Source organism: Salvelinus sp. IW2-2015, unplaced genomic scaffold (genome assembly GCF_002910315.2).
Source record: "Salvelinus sp. IW2-2015 unplaced genomic scaffold, ASM291031v2 Un_scaffold220, whole genome shotgun sequence".
Classification (NCBI taxonomy): Eukaryota; Metazoa; Chordata; class Actinopteri; order Salmoniformes; family Salmonidae; genus Salvelinus; species Salvelinus sp. IW2-2015.
Genome location: NW_019942526.1, coordinates 45333 through 69118, shown reverse-complemented (window position 1 = coordinate 69118; position 23786 = coordinate 45333). Strand labels below are relative to the sequence as shown.

Sequence of the window (23786 nt, the reverse complement as noted above, 5' to 3'; positions counted from 1 at the left end):
TCTCACCCACTGGAATTGTGATACAGTTAATTATAAGTGAAATCTGTCTGTAAACAGTTGTTGGAAAAATGACTTGTCATGCACAAAGTAGATGTGGTAACCAACTTGCCAAAACTAGTTTGTTAACAAGAAATTTGAGTGGTTGAAAAAAACGAGTTTTAATGACTCCAACCTAAGTGTATGTAAACCTCCGACTTCAACTATATATACTGTATCCTTCACGATCTGTTCTTTGCTATCTATTGCATCTTAGCCACTTTGTCACTGCTCATCCATATATTTTATACTTATATATTCTCATCCCATTCCTTTACTAAATTGTGTGTATTAGGTTTTGTTGTGGAATTTGTTAGATACTACCTGTTAGATACTGCTGCACTGTTGGATCTAAGAAGCATAAGCAGTTCACTACACTCGCAATAACATCTGCTAACCATGTGTATGTGACCAATAGAATGTTGTCCCACTCCTCTTCAATGGCTGTGTGAAGTTGCTGGATATTGGCGGGAACTGGAACACGCTGTTGTACACGTAGATCCAGAACATCTCAAACGAGCTTAATTGGTGACATGTCTGAGTAAGCAGGCTATGAACTGGGACATGTTCAGCTTCCAGGAATTGTGTACAGATCCTTGCGACATGGGGCCGTGCAATATCATGCTGAAACATTAGGTGATGGTGGCGAATGAATGGCACAACAATGGGCCTCAGGATCTCATCACTTGTGCTCATTGTCCGTAGCTTATGCCTGCCCATACCATAACCCCACCACCTCCATGGGGCACTGTTCACAATGTTGACATCAGCAAACCGCTCACCCACACGATGCCATGCACGCTGTCTGCCATCTGCCCGGTACAGTTGAAACCGGGATTCATCTGTGAAGAGCACACTTCTCCAGTGTGCCAGTGACCATCGAAGGGGAGCATTTACCCACTGAAGTCGGTTACAATGCCGAACTGCAGTCAGGTCAAGACCCTGGTGAGGATGATGAGCTTCCCTGAGACGGTCTCAGACAGTTTGCAGAAATGATTTGGTTGAGCAAACCCACAGTTTCACCAGCTGTCTGGGTGTCTGGTCTGACAATCCCGCAAGTGAAGAAGCCAGATGTGGAGGTCCTGGGCTGGCGTGGTTACACGTGGTCTGTGGTTGTGAGGCCGATTGGACGTAATGCCAAATTCTCTAAAACAATGTTGGAAGCGGCTTACGGTAGATAAATGAACATTGAATAATCTCGGCAACAACTCTGGTGGACATTCCTGTAGTCAGCATGCCAATTGCACGCTCCCTCAACTTGAGACATCTGTGGCGTTGTGTGACACACCTGCACATTTTAGTGGCCTTTAATTGTCCCCAGCACAAGGTGTACCTGTGTAATGATCATGCTGTTTAGTCAGCTTCTTGATATGCCACCTCAGGTGGATGGATTATCTTGGCAAAGGAGAAATGCTCACTAACAGGGATGTAAACAAATTTGTGCACAACATTTGAGAGAAGTAAGCTCTTTGTGCGTATGGAACATTTCTGGGATCTTTTATTTCAGCTCATGAAACATGGGACCAACACTTAACGTGTTGCATTTATCTTTTTGTTCAGTGTAGATAGGATAGCTGTCACAGAGAGAGAGAGACTGCCAGACACCCTCTCTTTCTCGCTCTCTCATTCTTTCACTCATACACTCAAAGCTCAGAAACACATGCTGTTAACAAAAGAGCAATCTTTTTCTTGCACTCACATATACACAAAGATTTATGTTACTATACTTAGTCAGCAATAATACTGTACTCCACTCAAGATATATTTTATTCATACTTCACAGCAACATATGCATTGCAGACTCATAAATGCATAGTGTTATTGGCTAAACATTATACTGGTAGTGGCACCCATTCATTTGTAGTAAACAAATAATTAGGCCTACTTTACTTTTCTCCATTACTCGTAGTGTTTCCTTAAATTACATTCTGAATTCAAAGTGTTTTTATATGTCCCTCTAGCTGCTTCTGGTGTAAATCACTTCCTGAAAGGCCTTTTTCAAGTCGACAGTGTACCCCTCACTTGTGTGCCACCTTCAGGGCTGTGTGTATGGTAGCAGGCAGTCTAGTGTTAAAGATAAAGGCAACTCTGGCTATTTTGTACTTGTGTGCTTTAAGGATATGCTAAATAAACCACTGGATAGACTAAATAGGATAGACTAAATAAACCACTGGATAGGCTATCCTATTTAGCCTATCCAGCAGTTTATTTAGCCTAATAGGCTAAATATACTGCTGGATAGGTTAAATAGGATAAGCTAAATATGCTGCTGAGCAGGCTAAATAGGATAAGCTAAATCAACTGCTGGATAGGCTAAATAGGCTAAATAAACCGCTGGATAGGATAAATAAACTGCTGCGTAGGCTAAATCAAACGCTCTTATTTTCACTTGCACAGGTTCCCTGTGTTTTTATAATGTTAATAAAGGGTAATAAAATATTGAAATCAAAGGGCCTTTTAAACGACCAAGGACACTGTAGTAAGAAGAGTAATACAAAGTGTTATATGTTATAAAACAAAACTCTCCTTCCAGACTCACATTAAACATCTCCAATCCAAAATTAAATCTAGAATCGGCTTCCTATTTCACAACAAAGCATCCTTCACTCATGCTGCCAAAAATACCCTCGTAAAACTGACTATCCTACCGATCCTTGACTTCGGCAATGTCATTTACAAAATAGCCTCCAACACTCTACTCAGCAAACTGGATGTAGTCTATCACAGTGCCATCCGTTTTGTCACCAAAGCCCCATATACTACCCACCACTGTGACCTATATACTCTCGTTGGTTGGCCCTTGCTTCATATTCGTCGCCAAACCCACTGGCTCCAGGTCATCTATAAGTCTTTGCTAGGTAAAGCCCCGCCTTATCTCATCATAGCAGCACCCACCCGTAGCACGCGCTCCAGCAGGTATATTTCACTGGTCATCCCCAAAGCCAACATCTTCTTTGGCCGCCTTTCCTTCCAGTTCTCTGCTGCCAATGACTGGAACGAATTGCAAAAATCACTGAAGCTGGAGTCTTATCTCCCTCACTAACTTTAAGCATCAGCTGTCAGAGCAGCTTACCGATCATTGCACCTGTACACAGCCCATCTGTAAATAGCCCACCCAACTACCTCATCCCCATACTGTTAATGTTTGCTCCTTTGCATCCCAGTATCTCTACTTGCACATTCATCTTCTGCACATCTATCACTCCAGTGTTTAATTGCTAAATTGTAATTATTTTGCCACTATGGCCAATTTATTGCCTTACCTCCCTAATTTTACTACATTTGCACACACTGTATATAGACTTTTCTATTGTGTTATTGACTGTATGTTTGTTTATCCAATGTGTAACTCTGTTGTCGCACTGCTTTGCTTTATCTTAGCCAGGTCGCAGTTGTAAATGAGAATTTGTTCTCAACTGGACTACCTGGTTAAATAAAATAAATGTTACGTAACATGTCTTGTCTCTTTAGGCGGGGCAGAGCGATGCAGTCCCGTCTACCAGCRATGACTCCCTCTCCTGTCGCGATGGCTCCTCCACCGACCCTGACCTTCAACCTCGAGGCTGGCCTCGACCCCTCGGCGATCTTTACCCTACCCAGGGTCACGTGGAGAGGGCGGCGCCCCCGTCCCGGCTGTCTGGGTGTGGTGCCCAGGTACAGCTTGTGACCTCTGTCCCCCACAGTGAGGAGAGTAGACTGAACGGGCTCAACACGGACACCTGGTCCAGCCGAGTGATAGGCCACCCTGAGATGAAGCCCTACCCCTCCAGGATCATGAGGCTCTTCTCTACCCAGAGGAAGTGCACCGTTCCTGGGGACAGTCCGGGCCCTACCAGACCCCTCTCCTTCCAGGGCCCTCAATCCAGTGCCGGGGGCCCGCAGGCTTGGCCAGTCCTGTCAGGGCTTGCCGTCATGGGCTCCTTTAAGAAGCTGCGTTCCTCAGTGCTCCAAGGCATCCAGAACCGAGGGACAGCTAATCCGGATGGGGAGTACATCTCAGCAGCCAACCAGGGTGAAGATAATGGAATGGTCACAACCAATCAGAGCTTAAGACTGAGTTGTGGGGAGGGCTATAGAGTGTCCAGTAGGGTGTCTATTGGCCAGCATATGGCTGGGATGAGCCCTTATGGCTCTGACAATGAAGGAGAGGAGGAAGTAGTAGATAAGGAAGATGGACTGCAGAGAAACACACTCTTTTCGAGGAGTATCCGGAGAGCATATGGGGCGGGGCGCATCTCACTGCTGGACACTGGGCAGAATGGGGAACGCGGGGAGGGTCCAGGACAGGGGGTTTCATCCAATCAGAGGCTAGGTTTAGGCTCCAGTTCAGGGTCTGAGGTGAACCTCCATTCGGAAGAGAGCGTCAACGTGCTGAGCAGACTAAGCAAGAGCGCAGACAACCTACACCTTAAGGCCCCTTTCAGACGCAAAGCCCCTTCTCCCTCTCCAAATGACTCACCAGGTACCATTGGCTCTGTAGCGGCCAATGTGGGCCCCAGCATACAGAGATCAGCCAGTGCCTCGTCCATGGACCTTAGGGACCGCAGCCAGGGCCCTGGTCGCCTTAGGAGTCCCCTAGGGGCCAAGGGCCACATGTTGAAGCTAGTGGTCAGCATGACTGACCTGACCGTGAGACGCAGGCCTAACCCGTCCCCCGTGACTCCCCTGTCCCCCCTCAGCCGTCTCCACGACGACTACTCCCGACGTACGCCCTGCCTTCCCGCCAGCGACCGTCAACGGCGGCCCTTGCCCGCCGGAACGAGGAACGTCACTCTGCTGTCACTGGAACACACGCCAACCATCCACCCCCACCCCCAGGGAAGACCAGACCATGTCTTCAGTTTCCCAACCTATAGTGAACCTCTCGCTACAACCTCATCTCCTCTGAGGAGCACCCTGTGTGAGGGAGGCAGGCCTCAGGAGGGAAGGGGAGACGGGTGGAGAGCTCAGTGTGACTCCCCTCCACTCCTACAGGGGGAGCCATGTGAGAGCCACAGCAAACACCAGCCGGAGGTCAACGCAGAGGTCAAGACGGCACCAAAGCAGGTAAGATAATACTTTGATGCTCCAATCTGCTACACTGGCTCAGTCCTACTGGAATGTCTGGACTACTGATCTGAAAGACATCAGGTGAAAGCGATGTGCTGGTGGTGACATCTCATTCCTATTTATTCAGTGGGCTCAAAAGGGAAGCATAGTGAAAAGTCCTCATGGGGGTGAAGGCAGACAGTCTCATCCTTATCAATTGGAGCAGAATGATCCGTTGTAAGGCCTTTATCCTAATAATTCGATCTTCTGGCAGTGACCCTTGTCTTGTGAAATGGAACGTAGTAGTGGAGATATCTGGTGGTTTATGAAGGGATCTTTGATTTATGTCAGGTCTCTTAAAGTCATTTAGATAAGTGAGTGGAGGCGCGTGTGTCTAGCTAACCAAAGAATCCAACGCTTGCGTGCCCATGCCTAGTCCAAAGTTCCTGTCCAACATGATTGGTCAAGTCAGTTGTCAATCAGGCTTTACAGCCCAGCTGATTGGCCCCAACCCTGTGTCACATCTACTGTCACTTTATCTGTGTCTCATAAGCGTCGGTCTAGTGTATTTGTCACCACTGTGATTGCATGACTCCCAGCAGCCACAGCCCTAGCAGGGTCACGTGTAGGCCGGCTGTAGAGGCCGGCCAATCTGAAGGAGCAGAACAGGCACAGTTAATTATTAGGTATTGTTTATGATTGGTGGTGGGATTGGTTGCATAAGCAAGCGGGGCTCCTGTTCCAGTGTGCTGTGGCTGGCTGGTTATCAGTAAGAGCAATGCTGTCCCCTCCCCTCCCCACTCTGCCCTCAACAACAGGCAGGCCACAGGGACAAAGTCCACTAGTCACGCTGGGCCCGGGAGAGTTTACAGAGAGATCTAGGAAAACACTACCGACACAACCAGGAATAATACACTGTCTGGGTTGTTAGAGGACTGAATATTCAATCAGAAGGTTTATTTGATTGATGGCAGATTTTAGTTGATAAGATGGAGGGAAATTAGCTGATTGTCATTGGTTGAAGGGAGAGAAACAGGCAGGGGAACTGTGCAGTAGAGGACTAAAGGAGAAGCAGACCCAGACCTCGGGACAGAGGCTTGTGAGTGTGTTGTTTGACCATGGTGCTGATCTACTGTGTACCTTTCCAGTGCATATGGACCAGACCAGACCAAGATCAGGAGGAGCTGGAGGTAAGGGAACATCTCTCTTCTGACATACCAATGACAAACAAAATAAACAAACTTAACCAGTACAGTATAATAGTAAGCTCTCTGGTCAGTTAAACTAACCATTGCAAATGTTTTCTCTTGGGCAGTAACCTAAATAGGAGGAAATGTATTCTCTTCTGTCGCTCCTCCTTGTGTGTACACATACAATTTGATAAGACTTTTTACATGAATTGAGGGTATGTGATATGGGAGAAGAATGTGCAAAAATAAATATTCCATATCACTGACATTTGTACGCACTTTCCACATTTGACACGTCAACTAAACAGCATGCTCTGTTTCTGATTAACAGACATTCTTTGCTGAGGATGTGTTTAATTAGGAGCAGGCATTGTGGGACATCAAATTTGACCTTTCACCTTTGCTCTTACCTGCAGGACACGTCAGACGAACGGGGCAGAGAGGCACTATTAGGGGGTGAAGAGGCGCCCTCTCCTTCAGCCACCGGTACCCCTCTCACCCCAACATGTTCCCTAGATTCTCCCACCTCACCCATGTTAACCACATCACCCACGGCAACAGGCGCAACGGAAACGTCCACGTCCGTCACCCCCAGACGGAGGGCGGGGCGATCGAGGCCTCGGCCAATCTCTGACTACGCTCAGCTGGTTGCCAGGAAGTACGCCATCCCCGAGGAGGAGGCGGAGCTACATCCTGAGGAGAGGACTACAAATGGAACTCCCTGTCAGGACTTCAAAAGTAATGGAGGCTCGCAGGACAGTGACAGCCAAGAGAACTACAATATGAATGGAGATCTCCGGTGCCGGAGAAGACGGCCTATGTCTGTGATTGGAGGAGTGGATCTGTACTCTTCACCTGGCGCTGAGGAGAGAGAGGACCGCCTGCCGTCTGTAAGCACCTCACTGTTTAACAATGGCTAGATATACTGAGAAATTTATGTAACACAGTATGTCAAATAATGTCCTGTTTGTGATTGAGGTGCAAAACCCTTGGATGTTCCCAAAGGCCCCTAACACTGTCCTCTCCATGTCCCTCTAGCCCCTGTCACGCCCCCCTGTCCCGTCCCACCAGGTGCCCTCCTACAGGGCTGTGTCGGCCAGGTTCCGCCCCTCTACCTTCTCCCAGAGCACCCCCATTGGACTGGACCGCCTTGGACAACGCAAACTACACAGAATCCTCAGTGGTGAGGGAGGGAGTGTGTGTGAAAGGGAGGAATAAAGATGGAGAGAGTATGTCTGTGTATGAGGCAGAGTGGGGTAGAATATCTGTAAAAGAAGAGCAAAGCAGAGGAGGGCAGACCGGCCAACATGCACGCATGTTGTGTACCAACTACGCAATTCTCTGTCCATGTATGGTACGAGATCCGAAGGTACGAGATCCGAGTTAAAAGTACGCAGAAATGAATAGGGCCTGATTTTATTTATTTATTTTACATTTTAATAAAAATAAATCCACTGAGTAAATCTAACATCCCGATTCTCGAGCTGCAACACAAAGACATGAATGGAGTTTGTGTCAACGGACATARAGATGAATACATCATTATTAGACGTAGCTACCTCATGTCTGCCCCTCCTCCTGTTTGTTGTGATGCAGAGTTTTCCGACTGTCAGCTRCAAGTTWACACATGGACAAATCCCTTTTCGACTCCGTGTGTTGTGGAAAGGTAAACACATTGGTTCAAGCTAACGTTAGAGAACATAAGATGGACATTCAGTGGGCTCTAAAGTACCAGCAGTTCACTCGCATTTGCTAGTGAAAGAAATGAAGCATGCAAGCACGAAAAATAACTTCGCATTTGTGCGAGTGTGAAAAACATTTAATTCTGCGTTCCATTAGTTGTATTTTCCACGTATCCGTTACAAGGATCACGCAACCTGATAGATTGTAACAGTAATTATGATCCACGTCACAAAAAGCATTATAAAAGTATATCAAAAATAAATATAACATCTTGGAATTAAATGGAGTCGAGTTTAGAAGACTGCACGATGAAGAATGAATGAGTGTCCGATATTAACTATAGAGGCAATGCTTCTAAAATGCCCTTGCACTACATTTGAGATTATCAATTTTGAAAATCTGAAGTGATATATGCGCTGCAAAGAAATACAATAGACACCTTTCCATAGGCTGAAACAGCAGACTCTTCTAGCGAACATCGTTCAGATTCCTTTGCGGTAGCCTACTGAACAGCGTTCAGATTCCTTTGCGGTAGCCTACTGAACAGCGTTCAGATTCCTTGCGGTAGCCTACTGAACGCGTTCAGATTCCCTTCTGCGGTAGCCTACTGAACAGCGTTCAGATTCCCTCTGCGGTAGCCTACTGAACAGCGTTCAGATTCCCTCTGCGGTAGCCTACTGAACAGCGTCAGATCCCTCTGCGGAGTCTACTGAACAGCGTTCAGATTCCTCTGCGGTAGCCTACTGAACAGCGTTCAGATTCCCTCTGCGGTAGCCTACTGAAAGCGTTCAGATCCCTCTGCGGTAGCCTACTGAAAAGCGTTCAGATTCCCTTTGCGGTAGCCTACTGAACGCGTTCAGATTCCCTTGCGTAGCCTACTGACAGCGTTCAGATTCCTTTGCGGTAGCCTACTGAACAGCGTTCAGATTCCTTTGCGGTAGCCTACTGAACAGCGTTCAGATTCCCTTGCGGTAGCCTACTGAACAGCGTTCAGATTCCTCTGCGGTAGCCTACTGAACAGCGTTCAGATTCCCTCTGCGGTAGCCTACTGAACAGCGTTCAGATTCCCTCTGGCGGTAGCCTACTGAACAGCGTTCAGATTCCCTTTGCGGTAGCCTACTGAAAAGCGTTCAGATTCCCTTTGCGGTAGCCTACTTAAGCTTTGTGTAGCCAGTTTGCAGTCTGTCGACATGATCATTTGTTTTTATGTTTTCAAAATGATTTTGCTTTTACTATTGCTTAGGAACCGTGTCTAAAAAGCCAATACTTGTGAGCTGGCCCTASTAGTTGGCCCTGTTTGWGARGTGACTAGCGTTCCTCTGCTATAGAGACTAAACTTGGGGGCATGTGCTAAGAAAAACGTTATAGATAATTATCTCCATTCTATACTGTACATGTAATGGAATAAACATATAGACAATCTATGCTAATTCCACAAAACATATTTATATTATATGTTCTGTACTTATCAGTATGAATCTTTTATGTTTTCTAAATACCTTTTCAGAGGACTGAACTGAACCGGGTGTGATGCATAATGTTTGTCTAAGCACATAAATTTCAATTTTGCTGGCCCGTCTTGTACTTGAACAGTTGGACAGGGTGGATGGTCTGGGAGCAGCTTTTGAAAAAGTATAGTGTGTTTAGCCATCTTCCAGAGTGGAATGTGTAGCGCAGTGGTCCCCAATGGCCGCGGGTGTTTGTTTTTTTTGCCCCCCCCCCCAAGTTTTCTAAGCAAAAACCACAATTATTTATATACACTGCTCAAAAAAATAAAGGGAACACTTAAACACCACAATGTAACTCAAGTCAATCACACTTCTGTGAAATCAAACTGTCCACTTGGAAGCAACACTGATTGACAATAAATTCACATGCTGTTGTGCAAGATGGAATAGACAAAAATTGGAAATTATAGGCAATTAGCAAGACACCCCAATAAAGGAGTGGTTTCTGCAGGTGGTGACCACAGACCACTTCTCAGTTCCTATGCTTCCTGGCTGATGTTTTGGTCACTTTTGAATGCTGGCGGTGCTTTCCTACTCTAGTGGTAGCATGAGACGGAGTCTACAACCCACACAAGTGGCTCAGGTAGTGCAGCTCATCCAGGATGGCACATCAATGCGAGCTGTGGCAAGAAGGTTTGCTGTGTCAACGTAGTGTCCAGAGCTATGGAGGCGCTACCAGGAGAACGGCCTGTATCAGGAGACGTGGAGGAGGCCGTAGGGAGGGCAACAATCCCAGCAGCAGGACCGACTACTCCGCCTTTGTGCAAGGATGGACAGGAGGAGCACGCCAGAGCCCTGCAAAATGACACCTCCAGCAGGCCGACAAATGTGCATGTGTCAGCATTGATGGTCTCACATAGGGGTCTGAGGATGCTCATCTTCCGGAACCTAATGTCCAGTCCAGGCTACCTCTGGCGACAATGGAGGGCTGTGCGGCCCCACAAAGAAGCCCACCCCACCCATGAACGACCCACGCCAAACCGGTCATTCGCTGGAGGATGTTCAGGCAGCAGAACGTTGTCCTCCACGGGCGTCTCCACGACTCTGTCACATGTGCTCAGTGTGCTCAGTGTGAACTTGATTCAGACTGTGAAGAGCAGCAGGGCTGCCAGTGCGAGATTTGCCATTTGGTGGTCTTGCAAATGCCAAACGTCTGCACGGTGTTGGGCTGTAAAGCACAACCCCCACCTGTGACGTCGGGCCCTCCATACCACCCCTCAATGGAGTCTGTTTTCTGACCGTTTTGAGCAGACGACACTGCACTTGTGCCTGCGGGAGGTCATTTTGCAGGGCTGCCAGTGCTCTCCGCTGCTCCCCTTGCACAAAGGCGGACGGTAGCGCCGGTTCCTGCTTGCTGGTGTTGCCCCTCCTACGGCCTCCCTCCACGTCTTCCTGAATGTACAAAGGCCTGTTCTCCTGGTAGCGCCTCCATGCTCTGGACACTACGTTGACACAGCAAACTTCTTGCCACAGCTCGATTGATCGTGCCATCTGGGATGAGCGTGCATCTACCTGAGTCATTGTTGTGGGTTGTAACTCCGTACTATGCTACGACTAGACGTAAAGCACCGCCAGTCATCAAAAGTGACCAAAACATCAAGCCAGGATAGCATAGGAACTGAGAGTGGTCTGTGGTCACCACACCTGCAGAACCCACTCCTTTATCTGGGGTGTCTTTGCTAATTGCCTATAATTCTCACACTTTTGTTATTCCTTTGCACACAGGGCATGTGAAATGGTATTGTCAAATCAGTGTTGCTTCTGAAGTGGACGAGTTGATGTTCCACAGAAGTGTGATTGACTTGGAGTTACATTGTGTTGTTTAAGTGTTCCCTTTATTTTTTTGAGCAGTGTATATATAGCTCCAATTGATTTTAATTTAGGAAATATTTTCCTACGCATAATAGTGAAATGTGATCGTATACAAATGTAAACAAGGTTTGAAATGATTGTTTTAGTTAAACATATCTGTTTGGAATTCTTGCGGTCAATTTGCCTTCTACAAATTATTTGTAATTGTCGCAGCCCCCCGACCATCCACTCAAGAACAAATCGGACCGCGGCTGAATATAGATGATGATCCCTGGTGTAGTGATTGCTGTGTGTGTGAGAGAGCATGTCTGATGTGTGTAACTGTACTAACTCTCTCCTCCCCACAGCAGACGGAGGCTCAGAGTGTTGTGCAGCGGTGGATGGTGACAGTGTGAGTGAGGAAGAGGGGAGCTTCGATGAGCTCAGTGATGTCACAACGTACCTGCAGCCTGGGGTGGGGCTGTCTGCTCTCAGCCAGGTGTGCTGCTTATCTACCTGATGTGTTAAATTGCAGGATGCATTCAGCATCAGATGTAACCAATGTTCCCTCCAAAGAAAATTGGCACTGAGCAAATTTCAGGTCTGCTGAGCGCAAACTTGAATGTTGGGGAAATTCTGTGCAACTTCCAGTGCGAGTTTATCAATCAAATTTCAATCAAATGTACTTATAAAGCCCTTATTACATCAGCTGATGTCACAAAGTGCTGTACAGAAACCCAGCCTAAAACCCCAAACAGCAAGCAATGCATGTGTAGAAGCACGTTTACTCTGAACACTGAGGTTGTACCCGTTTTTAGTTAGTTTTAACAGTGCTCAAGTAGACTACTGTGGCTATTTGATCATAATGTAGGCCTACCAGAATGGCCTACCATCAAAAACAATGGAGATGTTAAGATAATATCTTAACATGGAAATAGCTGTTCTATCAGTCAGCCTACAGTAGCAGCCAATATGTGGTGTTCAATGTAGACCTACCTTCCATGAGACTTTTAGAAAAAACATGCAGGGCTTGACATGAACCTGTTTATCCACTTGTCATTCAGACAAGGTAACTGAAAGTTGTTGTTTGATGCAAGAAACCACTCTACAAAATAAAATGCATTATTATTTCCATACCATTATTACAGAAAATCAGACAATTATGCTACCCTCTGCCTATTGGCTACTTAGCTTATTCAAGCCTGTCTCAAAATACAACCGTGCCCCTTTAAGACTAAACAAAGCTATGTACTTGACTCATTTTTCATAGAGGTCTAGAAATGTACACGTTTTGTGCTCTTGTTGGAAGCAATCACTCCCCTATTGCAGACTACATAGTATCTATAACTGGGCTAATAACTCAGTAACTAGCAAAGGATATTAACTAAATGTGCACACTTGGCTACATGCAGCTCTTGCTTTGATCTCAAAACAAGCGCATCAACTCACAACTAGGGCTGTTGCGGTGACCGTATTACCGCCACACCGGCGGTCACGAGTCATGAAGGCAGTCAAATTCCACAAGACTGTTTAGTCACGGTGATTAGGCTTCTCCAAGCTCTGATGCTGCTGATGGTCATTAGTACCGAACTTGCTAACTGCCTGGTGCTCAGCACTCTATTGTCCCTCTAATCACTCTGACATCAATGCAAATATATTTGAAAATCTAATCAAACACTTCATGAGAGCTCATGTTACGCATTATTTCAATAGGCTATGCAATTGCATAAGACCTCAAAAGTTTGCGGTCACTTACAAATGTCCTTGTTTTTGAAAGGAAAGCACATTTTGTCCATTAAAATAACATAAAATTGATCAGAAATACAGTGTAGACATTGTTAATGTTGTAAATGACTATTGTAGCTGGAAACGGCWGATTTTTAATGGAATATCTACATAGGTGTACAGAGGCCCATTATCAGCAACCATCACTCCTGTGTTCCAATGACACGTTGTGTTAGCTAATCCAAGTTTCTAATTTCAAAAAGGCTAATTGATTATTAGAAAACCCATTTGCAATTATGTTAGCACAGCTGAAAACTGTTGTCTTGATTTAAAGAAGCAATACAACTGGCCTTCTTTAGACTAGTTGAGTATCTGGACCATTAGCATTTGTTGGTTCGATTACATGCTCAAAATGGCCAGAAACAAAGACCTTTCTTCTGAAACTCGTGAGTCTATTCTTGTTCTGAGAAATGAAGGCTATTCCATGTGAGAAATTGCCAAGAAATTGAAGATCTCGTACAACGGTGTGTACTACTCCCTTCACAGAAGAGCGCAAACTGTATCTAACCAGAATAGAAAAGGGAGTTGGAGTCCCCGGTGCACAACTGAGCAAGAGGACAACTACATTAGAGTGTCTAGTTTGATAAACAGACACCTCACGAGTCCTCAACTGGCAGCCTCATTAAATAGTACCCACAAAACACCAGTCTCAACATCAACCGTGAATAGGCGACTCCGGGATGCTGGCCTTCTAGGCAGAGTTGCAAAGAAAAAGGCACACACCTATACTATTTTCATTGAACTGTTGATTTGCTCTTAGCAACTCTGAGATGCTGGCCTTCTAGGCAGAGTTCCTCTGTCCAGTGTCTGTTCTTTTGCCCATCTTAGTCTTTTCTTTTTATTTGCCAGTCTGAGATATGGCTTTTTCTTTGCAACTCTGCCTCTGCCGGTGTGCCATTGGAACACAGGAGTGATGGTTGCTGATAATGGGCCTCTGTACACCTATGTAGATATTCCACTAAAAATCAGCCGTTTCCAGCTAAAATAGTCATTTACAACATTTAACAATGTCTGCACTGTATTTCTGATCAATTTGATGTTATTTTAATGGATAAAAAAATGTGCTTTTCTTTCAAAAACAAGGATATTTCTAAGTGACCCCAAACTTTTGAACGGAAGCGAATATATTATCACTTGTGAATGATGCCCGGCCTAAAAAACCATGCATCTTTTTTGTGACTTTTTCATAGTTGCACACCTATGTAGCCTAGCCCATAGGCCAATATGTTTTAATACGGTTTGTATCACAACTGAAGTGGCCAAATAACTAATTAAAATTATGCGCATTAATCTGCTTTACAAGGGGTGTAGAGCATAACTGGCATATGTGAGTTTGGAGAAGATAATTTCCACCATTAAATATGCGCCATTTATAATAAAAGCATTACATGCATAATTGCATTTGCGGTCACTTTTGATAATGGTGTTTTCCGCTAATGGAACATTCACACTTATAGCCTACTTCCGTGTGCGCATTGCTGCGCTTATAATATGAAGAAATAGCCTAATGGTTTATCAACATTTTAAGCTGAACGTTTTGATCTAAAACGTTTTTTTGATGCTAGTGGTTGTATTAATTTGGGCTCTAACGCAACTGTCCCAGACTATATTTTTATTTTTTAAATATTTATTTATCGCACATAATAGGTCTACTTTTGTACTATGGGGGATTGTAGATTAACATAGTCTCGTGCTTTTGCTGTTCAAAGTAAATGTGAACAGTTCTTCCAATATCTTCAATATGCACCTCGGAGTTGGATATGGACGTGAGAAATTGCGTCCCCGACGTGTCTGTTATAATTTGTAGCCTGTGAGAAAGACCCGATCAGCTGACGGAGAGCTGTGTGAGTGAGAGACTCTTCGGATTGCAAGGCACACTCAAAGAGAAGAGCACGGCACAGCACTTCGGGCCGCAAAAGGAATGGATTTCTTTAGGGTGCATTACGGCCACAAAGGGGATTCCGCCGTGAAATTCGAGGCATTATCAAGTGCGTGTCAAATTGTGACTGAGACTATTGAAGTGTACAGCCTGCGCCATAAACAATACAGAACTCATGCCTTTCAAGCAATTTTTTTTCAAATGAACATTAGTCTCATCATGCAGCCTTACAATGTATTTATAATCAAAACTTGTAGAACAACTAAAGTTACATTTAAAAAATCTAAATTAAGCATATATGAATAACTGTTTCTTTAACTGCTCAACACGGAATCACCAAATGTGCGCACTCCATCGTTTGGAGAAAATATTTATATTTTATTCAACTTTGTTCAATTATATTTACCATACTATAAAGTAATGCTACAGAATTATAAGCAAATCTTGTCTGCTAAATGAACTAGTGTAGCCCACAGCCATATGGCATAGCCAGATCAGGACCTACATAAGGACAACTCAGTGTATGCTATTCTGTTCTTCTGAAATATAGACTACATTTTCTTCATATCATGCTTCTTTAGACCTGTCTAAAATAAATAATGGATTTATTGTGAAGGTGTAAGCTATATTACATGGATTTATTAGGCTTTTTAAAATGTGTGGAAGCCAGGAGATGCTTAATGTGTTTGTCAATTACCGTGAGACTGACAGTTATTCGCTTGACAATCACCGGCAGCCAAAATTTTGTGACCGCCACAGCCCTACTCACGACCACTCATGCTGTAAACACAGTCCAGTTCAAAGTAAATGGTACAGATCCATATATGGCAATGGTCTATTTGCATGTAGGCCTACTGCAGCTCTGATTGTTTACGCTGCACCGATCTGTGTAGAGTACAGGCTGAGTAGTGCGTGTCAATGCAATAGAATCCTACTTCGATGCGTTCTGTCTACAACAAAAGCTGTTGCATAGTTCGTTTTGCTGCGTTGAACGTGGATAATATTGGGTTGATTCGATCACAATTGCCACAGTAAAGAGAAACCTTGATAGTGTTAACTTCCACTCCATAATAAATACAAATTGTTGATTTATTTACAGAAATGTTTGGCGGTAGACTAGGAATGCCTTGGAGATCGACCAGTCGTTGAATGAAGTTCAATCTCGTACTTCTCTCTGTGGGCTGATATTTCTGCGCAGCGGTCTGGGAGCTACTGCGCATGTGCGCAGCTTAGTGGGAACATTGGATAAATGTCTCTCCAAGACAATATGCCGTTTCTGCAATTCCTGATGTGTGTGTGATCTGCTTTGGTCTGAGTTTTGGTCTGAGTTTGGATGCAGCTCTGGTGTCCCAAGTCCAAGCGTAATCTGTGTGTCAGACATGAGTATGCTGTGCATGTAATTCTGTATTTATTTGCGTGTGTCTGTCATTACATAAGCTCGGTAACCCTCCACTTCTCTCTTCCCCTTTTTTCTCTCGCTCTCTCAGTGGATCAGCCAGGGTCAAGCTGTGTATGCAGAGGCCCTGTGGGACCATGTGACAATGGAGGAGCAGGAGCTGGCGTTCAAGGCGGGGGATGTGATCCGGGTGCTTGAGGCCCCTCACGAGGACTGGTGGTGGGGCATGGGGGCAGACAGGGAGGCCTGGTTCCCCTCCAGCTTCGTCAGGGTAAGACAACACGGAGTCAACACGTTTGTGCACTAGCCCTGTTGCATTGAAAAGAAAGAAAAATCTGTCAGTCAGTTATTTAACAATTCTTTGTGTTTTTATTGATATTTTTTCACAACAAGATACTAACAGGTCAGGTCATGAAGCAAAAAGAGGTCAAAAACAACTTTCTGAAAAAGCCATTGACATGATCGGCTTGGATCAGGAAGCGAGAAAATACAAGAAGCGTCCATGTTTTGTCTTAAGTAGACATTCTGCCCTCTGTGTAATTGATGTTTACGCTAGACCCTGCCAGCTGTCTTGGCTTCAACCCAGCCCCTTAGTAGTGTGTGTTCAAGGGAAAGGGTAGTGTGGGTTCAGAGGTTTTGGGGGTTTCCCTGGTGACTTGTGTTGATTTACAGTTGCATCTTAATTAGGCAAGCTATGGTAACCATGTTACCATAGGGATGTAGGTTGGGTTAACAGGGTTTAATTTACAGATGCGTGACTCTGTGGGTCACCTGGTAACGTGTGTGTGATTTTGACAGGTGCGTGTGAACCAGGAGGAGGATTCTGGAGCGGAGAGTGTAGAGCGTTGTGCTCTGGACCAGGAGAACCCACACACTGCCCCCCGGGACTGCGCTGAGCACCGCCACCAGATGAGGACCAACGTGGTCAAAGAGATCATGGACACAGAACGCATCTACATCAAACACCTCCGGGACATCTGTGAGGTGGGTGGGGGCTCGACCATAAACATTAACCGACCCTAACCCATGTCTCTTCATCGTCACTGACAATACCGCTAGGGTACAATTTACGTTTGTTTTTCTCTCCTCTGTCTTCTCCTTGCCTCTTTTTGGAAAAATGGTCAAAGGTAATCGAGGAGCGGAGGAGAGGAAATGTGGAAACTAATGCATTTGTATGAAATGAAACTCTCCTTTTCCACTCAATCGTCATCCGGCAAATTAAGTTTAAACGGGTGGAATTCCAGAATAATTGTGTAAAGTGATAAAACAAATGTAGCTAGTTGTGCAACACATTTTATAGATACAAGGATAAGTAGCATATTTTTCTATGTATGCATGCTTTACTCCTTTGAGAACGAACACCTGATTCAAAGGGGGCGTAGCACTTCCCTGCTATCTGCCACAAGGACACTCTTGTGCATCATCTGTCGAAGTAGGAAATGGAGGAGGGGAGTTGTGTTCGATTTGACACTCTTCTCGACCACTTATTTTCCGGGTCACGGAGGAGAGGAGTCAGGGAGAGAAGAGGACTGACTGACCTAAATGACAATCTCCCTAAAGCTCTGGATTTTCACCAGTTTCATTGGCGCTCCCCCTGCTGGACAAACCTTGTGTTGACTGCATCTCCATAGTACCGGTTATTCCTTGTTACAACTAAAACATCTGACAATATCTAATGCTTTTCCCAGGGCTATATCCGTCAGTGTGGTAAAAACCCAGGCATGTTCACTGAGCTGCAGCTAAAGACCATCTTCAGTAACATCGAGGACATCTACAAGTTCCAGAGACAGTTCCTCAAAGACCTGGAGAGGAAGTACAACACAGACCAGCCTCACCTCAGTGAGATAGGAGCCTGTTTCCTCTTACAGGTACGTTCTACCGTTGGTTCTACCTTTCTACACACAGTCACACACATACACAGATTGTATTACTAAATACAGCATTTTTCCAAAACATTTCACTGTATACATTTCAAAGCAGTCACATCCCTATTTGGTAAGGTTTTAACTGTCTCTCTTTCTCTTCCCTCTCTCTCTTCCCTCTCTCTCTTCCCTCTCTCTCTTCCCTCTCTCTCTTCCCTCTCTCAGGGGGAGGGTTTTTCCATCTACTCTGAGTACTGTAACACCCACCCTGCAGCGTGTGGGGAGCTGCAGCGCCTCATGAAGCTGGGCAGGTACAAGCACTTCTTTGAGGCCTGTCGGCTGCTGCAGCAGATGATYGACATCTCCATCGCCGGCTTCCTGCTCACGCCCGTCCAGAAGATCTGCAAGTACCCCCTGCAGCTGGGAGAGCTGCTCAAATACACCCCCAAAGACCACAGGTAGGCCACAACACACACACTTTACAAACTTCACAACACCCACGTGTGTGTATATATATATATATATATATATATATATATATATATATATATATATATATATATACACACAAACCTTTTCACACTCTCCAATGCTGTTGATGTTATGTGCTGTAGTGACTACGGTGGAGTGAGTGATGCGTACGAGGCGATGAAGAACGTGGCGAGCCTCATCAATGAGGGGAAGAGGCGGCTGGAGAGTGTTGACGCCATCGCTCACTGGCAAGTGGCCATCCTACGCTGGGAGGTGAGACAGTCTTCCAGGTGTATTATTACTGTAGCAGGCAGATGTCATCACTGTGTGATCTAACAACGAATGCAACTCAACCTAATGAATGTCTGTCTGTCATTGTTCCTTTCAGGGAGCAGACGTGTTGGAGCGCAGCTCGGAGCTGATCCACTCTGGAGAGCTGACCCGGATCGTCTGCCAGGGCAGCAAGACACAGCAGCGCAGCTTCTTCCTGTTCGACCACCAGCTGGTGTTCTGTAAGAAGGACGTGCTGCGCCGCGACCTGCTGTACTACCGCGGCCGCCTGGACATGGACCACACAGAGCTGCTGGAGATGCCCGACGGCAGGGACCCTGAGCTGGGCATCTCGCTGAAGAACGCCCTGCGGCTCCGGAACAGCTCCACTCTGGAGACCCTGTGTTACCTCTGCTGCAGAAAGCCCCAGGACAGACAGCGCTGGCTGCAGGCCTTTGCCAGGGAGAGACGGAGGGTACAGGAGGACCAAGAGATGGGTGAGGAGGGGTGGAAAGGAGAGATGGAGGTGGGAAAGGAAAGAGGAGGAGACGAGAGGAGGGGTTGTTGGGAAGAGGAGAATGTGTCTGTGCATGTTGAATGACATTTGATTGTCTGGTATTTTTTTTATTCTTTCATGACAGGAATGAAGATCAGTGAAACGCAGCGAAAACAAGCAATCTTCAATGCGAGGAAATCCCGACAAGGGAAAATTAAGAGTAAGCGTTAATAAATCAGGCTTTTGTGTTCTTACGATTGCTGTGCATGTGGTTTTGGATTCATCACTATTGCAAATAATGCTTTAAATGTTGTTTTTTATTTCCTCCACAGCCATTGGCTACTCTGGCACTGTCCCGCCCCACCACCAGCCCCTGCATCCAATTCACCAGCGCCACGTTACCGTGCCAACCAGCGTGCCTCAGCAGCAGGTGTTCACATTGGCCGAGCCCAAGCAAAAGCCCGCCCACCTGTGGTACACCTTCACCCGACATGCCTTGTTCAGGAAGTGAGGATCTCGCCCTGAGGACTCAGAGAAAAACATACAATTATGGACCTACATATTTCAGCATAGTATCTGTGCACGTACTACTTTGTGTAATGTGTGTTTGTGTGCCTCTTAAAGTGTATGTATATTTTGTTGTGGTCTTGTGTGTGTGTGTGTGTGTGTGTGCGTTATGTCTATTCGGTTTCTATTTGTGTCTATTCAAATCTGTGCCTGCAAATTGGGAGAGATTTCCCATAAGTGTTAATATGCATACAGACTGACTCCCTCCATGTGCTGGTGTGGTAAAGATGCTGCTTTTTGTAGGTCTGAGGTTCCTTAATACCCAACCGCCTAGCAGAACCTGTTTTATAGAATTATGGCAATGATTGTACTACACGTTCAGCTTTTAAATTACCTTTTGAATATTTACCCTGATATCTTGGTTTTAGTTATTTCTCTGAGGCTGGATCCTGTTGGAGTTAGACTGCTAGTGAAAGCACAACCCACACACAAGACAGTGTACGCACGCACACACGACAAGACAGGCACCAGCACACACACAGGGACAGCTGTACGCACGCACACACACAGAGGCAGTGTACGCACGCACACACACAGGCAGTGTACGCACGCACACACACAGGACAGTGTAACGCACGACACACACAGACAGTGTACGCACGACACACACACAGGGACAGTGTACGCACGCACACACACAGGACAGTGTACGCACGCACACACACAGAACGCACGCACACACACAGGACAGTGTGCGCACGCGCACACACACAGGACAGTGTACGCACGCGCACACACACAGGACAGTGTACGCACGCGCACAACACACACAGCAAGTGTACGCACCGCACACACAGACAGGTACGCACGCCACACACAGGACAGTGTACGCACGCGACACACACAGGACAGTGTACGCACGCGCACACACACAGGACAGTGTACGCACGCGCAAACCACACAGGACAAGTGTACGCACGCGCACACACACAGGAACAGTGTACGCACGCGCACACACACAGGACAGTGTACGCACGCACACACCACAGGACAAGTGTACGCACGCACACACACAGGACAGTTTACGCACGCACACACACAGGACAGTTACGCACGCACACACCACAGGACAGTGTACGCGACGCACACACACAGGACAGTGTACGCAACGCACACACACAGGAAGTGTACGCACGCACAACACACAGGACAGTGTACGCACGCACACACACACAGCACACGTGTACGCACGCACACACACACAGGACAGTGTACGCACGCACACACACACAGGACAGTGTACGTACCACACACACACAGGACAGTGACGTACACACCACACACAGCAGGACAGTGTACGTACACACACACACACACAACCAGTGTACGTACACACACACACACCACAGGACAGTGTACGACACACACACACACACAGGACAGTGTACGTCACACACACCACACACACAGGACAGTGTACACAACACACACACAGGACAGTGTACGTACACACACAGGACAGTGTACGTACACACACACACACACACACACACAGGACATGTACGTACACACACACACACACACACAGGACATGTACGTACACACACACACACACCACACAGGACAGTGTACGTACACACCACACACACACACACAGGACAGTGTACGTACACACACACACACACACACAGGACAGTGTACGTACACACACAGCGACAGTGTACGTACACACACAGGACAGTGTACGTACACCACACAGGCAGTGTACGTACACACACAGGACAGATGTACGTACACACACAGGACAGTGTACGTACACACACACACACAGGACAGTGTACGTACACCACACACCACACACACGACAGTGTACGACACACACACACACAGGACGCGTGTGTACGCACACACACAGACGGTGTACGTACACACACCACACCACCAGGACGGCTGTACGTACACACACACACAGGACGTCGTACTAACACACACACACAGGACGGTGACGTACACACACACACAGGACGTGTACGTCACAACACACACACCAGGACGGTGTACGTACACACACACACAGGACGGGTACTACACACACACACACAACGTGTACGTACACACACACACAGCACGATGTACGTACACACACACACCAGGACAGGTGTACGTACACACCACACAACAGACGGATGTACGTACACACACACACAGGACGGTGTACGTACACACACACACAGGACGTGTACGACCACACACACACAGGACGGTGTACGTAACAACACCACACCACAGGACGGTGTACTACACACACACAGCACACAGGACGGTCTTACGTACACACACACAGGACGGTTGTACGTACACACACACACACACAGGACGGTGTACGTACACACACACACACACACACACACACGACAGTGTACGTACACACACCACACACACAGGACAGTGTACGTACACACACACACACACACACCACAGGACAGTGTACGTACACACACACACACACACAAGGACAGGTACACGTACACACACACACACACACACACAGGACAGTGTACGTACACACACACACACACACACGGACAGTGTACGTACACACACAACACACACAGGACAGTGTACGTACACACACACACACACACACAGGACATGTACGTACACACACACACACACACAGACAGTGTACACACACACACACACAGGACAGTGTACGTACACACACAGGACAGTGTACGTAACACACACACACACACACCACACAGGACAGTGTACGACACACACACACACACACACACAGGACAGTGTACGACACACCACACACACACACACAGGACGTGTACGACACACACAAGACAGTGTACGTACACACACAGGACAGTGTACGTCACACACACCAGGAAAACAGGGACGTACACACACACACACAGACAGTGTACGTACACACACACACACAACAGGTGTACGTACCACACACCACAGACGGACGGTTTACGGACACACACACACACAGACGTGTACGTACACACACACAGGACGGTTACGATCACACACACACCACACAGGACGGTGTACGTACACACACACACACACAGGACAGTGTACGTACACACACCACACACACACCCACGACAGTGTACCCACAGGACAGTTGTACGTACACACACACACACACACCCACAGGACAGTGTACCCACAGGACAGTGTACGTACACACACACACACACAGGACAGTGTACGTACATACACACACACACACCCACCCACAGGACAGTGTACACACACACACAGTTTTACACACGCACTAACCCTGTTATCACTGTTGCAAATAAACTCTTGTACAAAAAGTACCAAATGCAAGTGATGTTGGTTGTGAAAAAAGGAGCCTTGTTTTGAAAATGATCTCTAAGTGGAATATAATTGTATCTGATCCCGCCAGATAAATAATCAGACTTTATTTTCAAGATAGTGCCCTGCTTTCAACTTAATCTAGAAGTTGTAATAGTGGAATGCACAAGTAGAATCCTCTTGTCATGTCAGTCATTGCAGACCTTCGAGAGCTATTTCTAGCTTATCAGAAAAGTCCATATCAACTAGCCCATGTCAGCTAATGTTTTTTAGCTACGTTTTTGAGCCCATAGATTTTGTTTGTCAATCGAATATCACATGAATGCAAAAAGAATAGCTTTGCAAGAAAATTAGCTTTAAAACGACAAAAAATGTGTAGAATTGCAGGAAATAAGCTTTAAAACATGCAACATTATCTCTGCCAAAGAAGGGTGTTAACGGTTAGTGTTATGAACAGTGCTTGTGCAGGTAGAGCGCAGAAAAGATGTTCCACGATGCTGGAAGCGGGGCTTGACTTAGTGTGATCCTGCTTTGTT

At 46.3% G+C, this 23786-nt stretch overlaps 1 protein-coding gene and 1 long non-coding RNA gene across 5 annotated transcripts in view; both read left to right on the top strand.

The window, feature by feature from the left end:
• The window catches only part of LOC112068191 (spermatogenesis-associated protein 13), a 32019-nt gene extending 11548 nt beyond the window's left edge, over positions 1–20471 (top strand). The window contains exons 2-15 of one of the 4 annotated variants that reach the window (XR_011475124.1): positions 3508–5082; positions 6213–6254; positions 6671–7144; positions 7293–7437; positions 11605–11735; positions 16388–16567; positions 17095–17280; positions 17985–18164; positions 18384–18616; positions 18773–18902; positions 19018–19396; positions 19541–19615; positions 19728–20398; positions 20451–20471. Coding sequence is in view for 3 of the 4 variants with exons in the window: in XM_024135267.2 (XP_023991035.1) it covers positions 3508–5082; positions 6213–6254; positions 6671–7144; positions 7293–7437; positions 11605–11735; positions 16388–16567; positions 17095–17280; positions 17985–18164; positions 18384–18616; positions 18773–18902; positions 19018–19396; positions 19541–19615; positions 19728–19906 (3909 nt within the window). In the remaining variant the exon portion in view is untranslated. Of the gene's footprint in view, positions 1–3507; positions 5083–6212; positions 6255–6670; positions 7145–7292; positions 7438–11604; positions 11736–16387; positions 16568–17094; positions 17281–17984; positions 18165–18383; positions 18617–18772; positions 18903–19017; positions 19397–19540; positions 19616–19727; positions 20421–20450 lie in introns of those variants that run through there. The other 3 variants (XM_024135268.2, XM_024135267.2, XM_024135269.2) reach the window with 3 other exon arrangements.
• A 2110-nt stretch (positions 20472–22581) lies between these two features.
• On the top strand, positions 22582–23266 carry LOC139023895 (uncharacterized). Its single transcript, XR_011475123.1, has 2 exons — positions 22582–22635; positions 22968–23266. It is a non-coding gene; the product is annotated as an uncharacterized lncRNA (long non-coding RNA).
• Positions 23267–23786: the final 520 nt, after the last annotated feature.